The following is an 8433-nucleotide window of genomic DNA, read 5'->3' on the forward strand; positions in this document are numbered from 1 at the left end:
TGGTTCTACAGAGCATAGTCAGACCAGCGTGGGCGCACAAGTGAGAACAATACCGAGACTCGCCATGATCCCAGTGTTCATTGTGCTGCTGTTCCTTGGTAAGATATGAAGAGTGGGCGTGGACACTCAAGTTTGTAAAGAACCCTACTCCATAGCCGGGTCTGATTCCATATGGAGAGCTCAGGGGATCCAGCCTGGCTCTCAGATAGAAAAAAATCTCAGAGGGAATTTTCTTCCAGGTCTGAGTATGGAATACAAGACTGAAGTACTGGCAGGTGAGTGTATCTATCCATCCCAGGTTTTGATATTTTATTCTGGAAACCAGACTTCCCCTTTTCTCTCCAGAAGACTAATTTTTCACAATTAAAATAGGAAAAAGTTTGTATGGGCTAATGCTGTGATGCTTGTGAGGGCTCTGTTCTCATAGCTGTGATCTGTGGGAGGATTGTACTGGGATTCAGTCTTTGATTTCCTTGCAGGTTCTCTCCCAAAGCCCCTCATCTGGGCTGAGCCAAGCTCCTTCATTGCTCAACATATGCCTGTGACTATTTGGTGCCAGGGGTCCTGGGATGCCCAGCAATATTTTCTGAGTAAAGGGGGAAGCATAGATCCTTGGGACACACAGAACCCTCTGAAAACAAAGAATAAGGCCAGGTTTAACATCCAATACATGACAGAGCAATATGCTGGGATATATAAGTGTTCTTATATGAGCCCTGGTGGAAGATCAGAACACAGTGACATCTTGAAGCTGGTGATGATAGGTGAGTGGACACACAGGGGTTTTACTACAGCCTCTCCCTTCAGAAAGAGGCATACTTTCCAGGGGTACTACTCTTGAGCCCAACCTGGTTGACAATGTGTGTAGCTTAAATTCATTTCATTCACTAACCCTTATATCCTAGGAGCTTATGCAAAACCAAGCCTGTCAATCTGGCCCCACCATGCTGTGTCCTCAGGAGTGTCCTTAAGCATGAACTGTAGCTCATCACTGAGATTTGGCATGTTCATTCTGAACAAGGAAGGAAACCACAACCTCTCCTGGACCCTGGATTCAGAGGAACAGGCCAAGCATTCAATCCATGCTCACTTTGTTCTGGCCTCTGTGACTACCAACTACAATGGGACATTCAGATGCTATGGCTGTTTTAGGAATAATCCCCAAGTATGCTCAGCATCAAGTGACCCTCTTGATGTCCTGATCTCAGGTAAGGACCCCTCACTTACCCTTTCTTAATGTATGTGGTCACTCATTTAACTTCTCTAAGAAGTGCTCTTGCCTAGAATAAGAGAGTGAGGAAACTCTTCATTCCAAAAGACTTTAACCCATCATACAGGAAAAACCATCAGTATCCCCTGATGCAAGTGCCCACCATTACTTACTGCAATTTAACAGAGGCAGGAGGGTTTAAATTGGACACAAATTTGATTAACCAATGAGACATTGTGTCTGTACTAATTAGGATTCTACTCTGTGATGAAAACACAATGTTCTAAAGAAACTTGTGTGGGAAAAGTTGTATTACATTTAATAGCTTACAGTTCATCATGAAGAGAGATAGAGGTACACTCCAGGAAGGAGCTGAAGCAGACTTACTCACAAGTGGCTTCTTCTGCCTGTTTTCTTATACCATCAAGGTCCAACTACCTAGGGTTAGAACCAACCACAAGGACCTGGTCCCTCCAACATCAGTTGTCAATCAGGAAAATTCCCCAACAGGCTTGCCTACAGGAGATTATGACGGAGGCATATTCTCAATTAAAGTTGCCTCTTCCCTGATGACTCTAGCTTGCATCCAATTAGTAAAATCTAACCAGTGCAGTGTCCAGTGGCATGCACTCTCCTTCACTGCCCTCTTGTTTTTATCTTGAAATACAGGGCTCACCGTCATGTCAACAGTGGTCACCAAGTACTTGTGGCACAAACACAGCTCAGGCTTAATCAGGAATTTCTGTGTGCCCCAGTATCTCATTCTCCACTTACATTCATTTACATTATTTATTGAGGCTGAGGGAAATCTGAGCTGTGATCTTGATATGCCCACAAGTATCCAGATGCATAAAATCTTGCCTGAAACAAGGTGATAGTCAGTTGGAAGTACATAGATTCCAGATTGAGGTAGAAATAGAAAGGCCATAGTCAAGTGCTGGAAGTACAAATACTCACCTCTCCATCCATCTCTGGCAGAATCCAAGGACCAGTTCCAAACTCACAGTGGGAATGGTAAGTAAGAGCTCTCTTGATATGTGGGTACAATAATGTGTGAGATCATTATGGATTGGCGAAGCCCCTTCTGATGTTAATAAATCAAAAGTACTGAACTTGCTCCCCACTTAAATAATCTGTCCCTTACATAGCCAAAGCCTCAATATACCTCTCTACCTAGATCCCATGCCCTCCTTAACACCAATTTCTGATCCCCTTGGGTCCTGAAATCCCAAATATGGTTTCTTCCTATCTTCTAGTTCCCTGGATTGATTTTATTGAATAATGAAGGGAAACCAAGGTGTTCTTCTGAGACTCAGACTTGAGGAAAATCACCTTTTCTGAGTCTTCCCCTTGATTTCTGCAAGTGTAAAGGAAACTGTTGGCCCAGATCTTTAATTTACTTCCTGTGCTTTCCTTGACTGTGATCTCCTGGATGAGTAGGAGTCTCTTCTATCAGATGCCAGTTCTGGAATGACCATGTCCCCTCTGTCACAAGAATGGTGACACAGTACACAACACTAGAAGAGACTCAGTTTGTCCTGGACATTCAGACTCTTTGTGTAGAGCTCATATTCTGTAGTGTGGGCAAGTCTGAAAGTCAGACATTGGGTTCCAACCCCAGCTCTTTATACTCCTTCTAAATTACCTGGGCCTACTGGGTCTCTCTGAGCCTTAATTTCATCATCCATCCTATCTGGATAATGGAAACAATTCTGTGATGTATGATTGTGAGAATGGAGGCTTTGACTGGGTGGAATAAAATGGGTGTTTGGGTAAATATATCTTTCGCTCATATGCAATGTCAATTGTGCCCAAGGACTAGGAAGATACCAGAAAGTTCTGATTGGAGTCTTGGTGACCCTTCTCTTTATTTTCTTCCTCCTGTTTCTTCACATCCTCTTCCGTTATCAGCGTAAACGCAAAGAGAAGAATACAGGTAAGCAGAGTGAGAGTGACTTGGGTGTGTGTATGTGGTGGTAGAGAACACATATTGTCTCCAGATTCATGAAAATTTCAAATATTTGAAAAGATTTTCCATCTGCCACATTATTTCTATACTTATATTTTAATATTCCCCTTATTCATCTGAAATTTTGTATTGGTGGGGTCTCCACATTCTACTAGCTGATACTTTTTCATTTCATGCAGCCCAAGGAGAGACCAACTTGCATCTTCTTGCAGGGGCTCCAGAGCCAACACCCAGGGATAGACTCCCTCAGAAGAGGTAACTCTAGCCCAGAGACCCAGACTCCCAGCTGCCTCACACCTCACTGCTACCTGATAATTTCTGTCTCCACAGATCCAATCCAGATGCTGCCATCAAGGAAGAAAAGCAGTGTGAGAGAGAGAGGTCCCAGGGGATGGAGATTCTTTAAATCTCAGCATACAGGACAGATGGGAGGGTCTGTGGTCAGCGCTTTAAGGGACTGAACCTTCACAATGGACCTAGAGACTTGACTGTAAAGAGAAACTTTTTCTTTGAGAGAAGCCTTCCTGCCAGCCTGGTTCTAGAGCCGCATCAGTCCCAAATAAACACACAGGAGGTTATATTAGTTATGAAGCTGTTGGCCTTGCTTGTCTCTTACAGGCTAGCTCTGCTTTAAGTAATTACCCCATAATTGTTAATCTAAGTATGTCTCTTACCGGAGAATAGTTCTGGGCTTCCTACCCTTGACCACACTCCCTGCTTCTCTGTCTCCTTGTGGAGCAATGGCATAGGTCTGGGAGACTGAAAAATTCAGGGCCTCTGGCCAAGAAATGACTCTTTTGTTCTAACAAAACAGACACTTCTGTGAAGGACACACAACCTGAGGAGAGTCTAGAGCTGGACAGTTGGGTAAGACTACTGTTAGTGATAAGAACTTATGGTCTAATTTGGTCCAGCACTCCCTTTTAGTGCCAGCAACAGCCACAGCCACAGCTGATGCCTCCATTCAGAAAAAAAATTGCCTCTTAACTATGACCACTCCTTCTTGGCTCCACTATGACTTTGTGACCTCTGTCTCCTGTCTCCCTTTTGTATTTGTGCCATCTGACTGTTGCTTAGCAATGCCTGAAGACTCAGAACGCATGAGTCACTGAGCTCTCATCCGCCAAGATCCCCATATATGCTTTCACCTTGTCATTCACAGAGAGCTTCTCCTTTTTTGAGCTTGAGAACAATTTTATTAGCATTTAAGAAAAAACACAGTACAGATGGCAAGTAAATCCCAGCAGCTCCCTGGAGAATAAATAGATAAACGGAGAAAAGAAATAGGGGAACGCCATGCTTGAGTAGAGCCAGGATGTAGATCAACTAGGTGATTGCTGGCAGTCACAAGCCAGGGAGGGAAGCTTTAGAGAAAGTTTATTGAATCCCAAAGTATTGAGGAAAGCTTGCTTAGAATTGATACACAAAAAAATAACGGAAATGTTATGTAGTAACTCAAAAATGTAGGCACATTTACAAAATTGTATGGGTAACAGAACTATAAGCTGCTTCAGATAGCATCTTTTGTTCTGGCTTTCCATGATGGCTGCAAACGCATCAAGGGGCAGAGATCCTCACCTACTCAAAGCTCACCCCAAGGCTGGGAAATTAGATGTGTGTAAGTGAAGAATGTTCATGGTGTGGTTGGGTATTAGGGAAAAGGAAGCAGAGAAAATGGATATAGTGTGTGAGGCACACAGGGCCAGTGTGGATCACAAGGGGAGACTCTGACTGGGTGTATTCTGGGGGGAATCCTGAAGAGGTCTACCCAGACATCCAATGAACTAGCACAAACAGGCAGATTTACAGCAGGTGAAAATGTCGTCAGAGAGGGAGAGGCACTTGTAGCTGGATCTGAGAAAACAGGCATTGGTGTGAGGATAAAAGTCCAGAACTATGGGAAGGACACTTACAGACTGCCCAAAGACTCAGAAAGCTCCCTGAAGACCCTGAAGATCTCTCTGTTTGAAGAAGTTTCTGAATGGAATCAGGAGTCCCTTTATCCATCTCTTTATCTCCCTGCTGCAGAAACCACCTGATGAAGACCCCCAGAGAATTGTGTATGCCCAGGTGAAACACTCCAGGCTTCAGAAGACAGGGTTTACCTCTCCCTCCTCACTGTCAGGAAAAGTATTGGACATGAAGAACAGCCAATCAGAAGAGAACAAAGAGATACACTCTCAGGTGGGTCCTGTTCATCCCAGCCACCTAAGTTGCTAATGCCAAGCACAAACCTTCCTCAAACTCTGTCCCACTGCAGGCAACTACATCCAAGGAACCCCAGGAGGTGACTTATGCCCAGTTATGCAGCAGGACACTGAAATAGGACAACAGCTCAGACCAGTAAACAGCCATCACAAGAAGAATACCCTAACCCCGCATTCCATGGACAGAAATTAGGAGACATCTAAGATAAAATATGTCCCTAGTGCACTCTGTCTAATGAATGACAGCCATCATGCAAACATCATGCATCATAAGGAGACTCTCAGAAATTTGGGAACCATCTTGATTCTTTGGTCAGAGATTAACTAATGTCCTACATTTTGTACGTAAAGTCAAATCCTTCTCAATAAACAGTGAAATGAGAAAGAAATGAAGTGAGAAAATGTGACTTGAATGACAGTGTAACCACTCGGGAGGCAGAGGCAGGCGGATCTCTGTGAGTTCGAGGCCAGCCTGGTCTACAAGAGCTAGTTCCAGGACAGCCTCCAAAGCCACAGGGAAACCCTGTCTCGAAAAAAAAAGACATATTGATTTTGAAACTGGAAGTTTCAGAATCATGAATAAATGCATAAGCAAATAAAATGTCTTCAAAATCAATGGCTTCATCTATTACAATGAAAAGAAAGGATGTTAAAAACAAACTGTTCCAAGTGGAGGCATAGATGAGAAAATGGTGATGTAAGAGAAGCCACAGGCCCTGCATGATGTCCAGTCATCCTAGATAATCAGGAGGCACCATGAATAGAAGGATTTATCTATCATTTGAAACCTTCGGGTTTATCCCTAGAGAAAATGGAGAGAAAGAGAGAGGGTGTAGGGAAAGAATTTGCAGTGCTGCTTATACATTTTGATGTGTGGTCTTCAACTGAACTGTGGTCAACTTACCAGGAGTGACAACCATGAAGAAGACTGAATTTTCCTCTCCCAAAAGTTATCTAGCCAAAAGATTCTCAATTAGAGATGAACTTCATACCCACCTCCCCTCTCTGTGCTGGGATTTGGGCTGGCTTGTGCCTGTGCAGGACTTATGCATGTTGTCATAATCACAGTTAGTTCAAAACTGCAGTTGCCCTTCTATGTCTGGAAAAACACTATTTCATTGTAGTTATCCAGTCTTTGATTTTTTATTATGTGTATTTCTATTAATGTATTTTTTACATTCCAATCCCAGTTCCCCCTCCCTCCTCTCCTCTCACTCCTACCACTTCCTCTCACCCCGCCTCCCATCTACTTATCAGAGAGGGTAAGGCCTCCCCTAGGAAGTCTACTAAGTCTGTCCCATCGTCTCGTCGAGGCAGGAAGGACCATGACACCCTCCCTTTGTCTAGGCTGAGCAAGGTATCTCTCCATATAGAATGGGCTCCACTAAGTCAGTTTGTGCATTAGAGTTAGGTCTTGGACCCCCTGCCAGTCTTTGTCTCTTACGACTTTCTGAATCAACAATCCCTGAGCAATGGGTTTGAGAGGGTGTGATGTGTATGCCCCAGCATCTATCAGCGGCCAACAGATCCTTGGCTAGATGTGAGGCCTTGTGAGCTTCTTCCCCGTCCATGCTGGGAGTCCTGACCGGCTTCATTTTGTGTAGGTCTTATGCCAGGGACTCACAGCTACTGTGAGTTAAGGGATGAAATGTTTCTGATACATCCAACTGACACACAGAACCATTAGCAGTCCTGTAGCTCTTGCAATTCTCCCTTCTGAAGAGGGTCATGTGATAGAGATGTTCTATTTAAGAGACTCCGCTGTCACTTATCCTCTGAAATTTGACCAGTTGTGTGTCTCTTTAGTCACCACCATGTGTGGCAAAATGAAGGTTTGGTAAGGAATGAGAATTGCACTCTTCTAAGTGTGTAGAATAAGTATTAAGAAAGCAGATTAATATTATGCACTTTTAGCAAAATAGTGTTATGACTAATAACATCCCAAACACAAATTTTGGCTCAATTATAACACCTGGCTTGGGTCACTCCTGTGGAGCAGGTCTTAGGTACAATCAGAAGTCTGTTGGTTACCCCACATAACATCAATGTCACTATGGTATCAACAGCCATAGTTTGTCAGGGTATTAATTATTGCAGTTTTCAAAACTGGTAAATGCTCCCCCAAGCAATCTATACCACAGCCCCTGGCATAATGAAACCTAGCCAGCATGGATGATGCTTCCAGGTATGTATTTGCTCAATGTCTTTATATGCTATGATCAAAGTGAGTGTTGTCTTCAGCTATAAGATCTTACCATCAATTCTGAAATGTAATCAAGAATAATGGCAATAGCCTGTATTGTTTGGGGGGGTTCACTTGTTCTCCCTGAGCAATAGCTAGAGAGAGAGCATCCCACATCTGGCTTTTCTGCTAAGTAGCCTATGGATTCTGAGAGGAGAATTACCTTTTTGCATAGGATTCCAGGGGCCAGCCCCAGAAGTTCATAGATCCCAAGAAGAGATAAGTTATCAGTGAGGAAAGAAGCGAGTCAGTGGTTGGGAGAATCTTGTAGCTCTGACTAATTAGCCATCAGGTTGCTTATTTGTTTACACACACACATTCATAAGAGAAAGACAGACTCAAGATGTTTTTCAAAGGTAAAAATTACATCATTTTGTCTGCAGACATGTATTTTATTTTCCATAACATGTCCAGGGTTGAAGGCTAAATTACAATTATATATATATATATATATATCAGATTTTATTTTCATCATAGTCCCCTAAACCTATTTCAAACAATCTTTAAACTGTTTTTGTTAAGGCAAACATACTTAATATATAACAGCCTGTTCCCAGGCTGAGAGCTCTTGCAATTTCAAAGAGCTAACCAAAGACAAAATATCTGATTCAGTTCAGGTGAAACATCATGGTTTGAATAGTGTACTATCAATGCTTAGTGTACAAATTACTACTCATAAATAAGCCTATCATTGAATGTCAATCTTTCTAGGGGCACACCCAGTATATCCCCCTATTTAATGTGTTACATATTCAGTAAACTCTGAGCAAAGTGTAAGAGGAGAACTCTGACCTATGACCAAATT

General features: G+C 42.9%; 1 protein-coding gene across 2 annotated transcripts; it reads left to right on the top strand.

Annotated features, from left to right (window-relative positions):
• Positions 1–5775, top strand: LOC106022318 (leukocyte immunoglobulin-like receptor subfamily B member 4). 2 transcript variants are annotated; one of them, XM_040734062.1, is made up of 11 exons: positions 1–98; positions 240–275; positions 480–764; positions 906–1208; positions 2189–2224; positions 3027–3146; positions 3359–3434; positions 3510–3547; positions 3994–4046; positions 5208–5363; positions 5440–5775. In XM_040734062.1, the coding sequence occupies exons 1-11, from the start codon at positions 65–67 to the stop codon at positions 5503–5505; spliced, it is 1203 nt and encodes a 400-aa protein (XP_040589996.1). In that variant the 5' UTR covers positions 1–64; the 3' UTR covers positions 5506–5775. The 2 variants fall into 2 exon arrangements, with proteins under 2 accessions (XP_040589996.1, XP_040589997.1); XM_040734063.1 differs by lacking the exon at positions 480–764 and having other exon boundaries at positions 3–98.
• Positions 5776–8433: the final 2658 nt, after the last annotated feature.

Source organism: Mesocricetus auratus, unplaced genomic scaffold (genome assembly GCF_017639785.1).
Source record: "Mesocricetus auratus isolate SY011 unplaced genomic scaffold, BCM_Maur_2.0 Super-Scaffold_100037, whole genome shotgun sequence".
NCBI lineage: Eukaryota > Metazoa > Chordata > Mammalia > Rodentia > Cricetidae > Mesocricetus > Mesocricetus auratus.

Excerpts from the sequence above, each read along its gene's own strand:
- LOC106022318 (XM_040734062.1), top strand. The coding sequence starts at position 65 with ATGATCCCAGTGTTCATTGTGCTGCTGTTCCTTG. Across the intron at positions 1,209-2,188 it reads TCTTGATGTCCTGATCTCAG|AATCCAAGGACCAGTTCCAA; the intron begins GTAAGGACCCCT and ends CATCTCTGGCAG. Across the intron at positions 4,047-5,207 it reads GTCTAGAGCTGGACAGTTGG|AAACCACCTGATGAAGACCC; the intron begins GTAAGACTACTG and ends TCCCTGCTGCAG.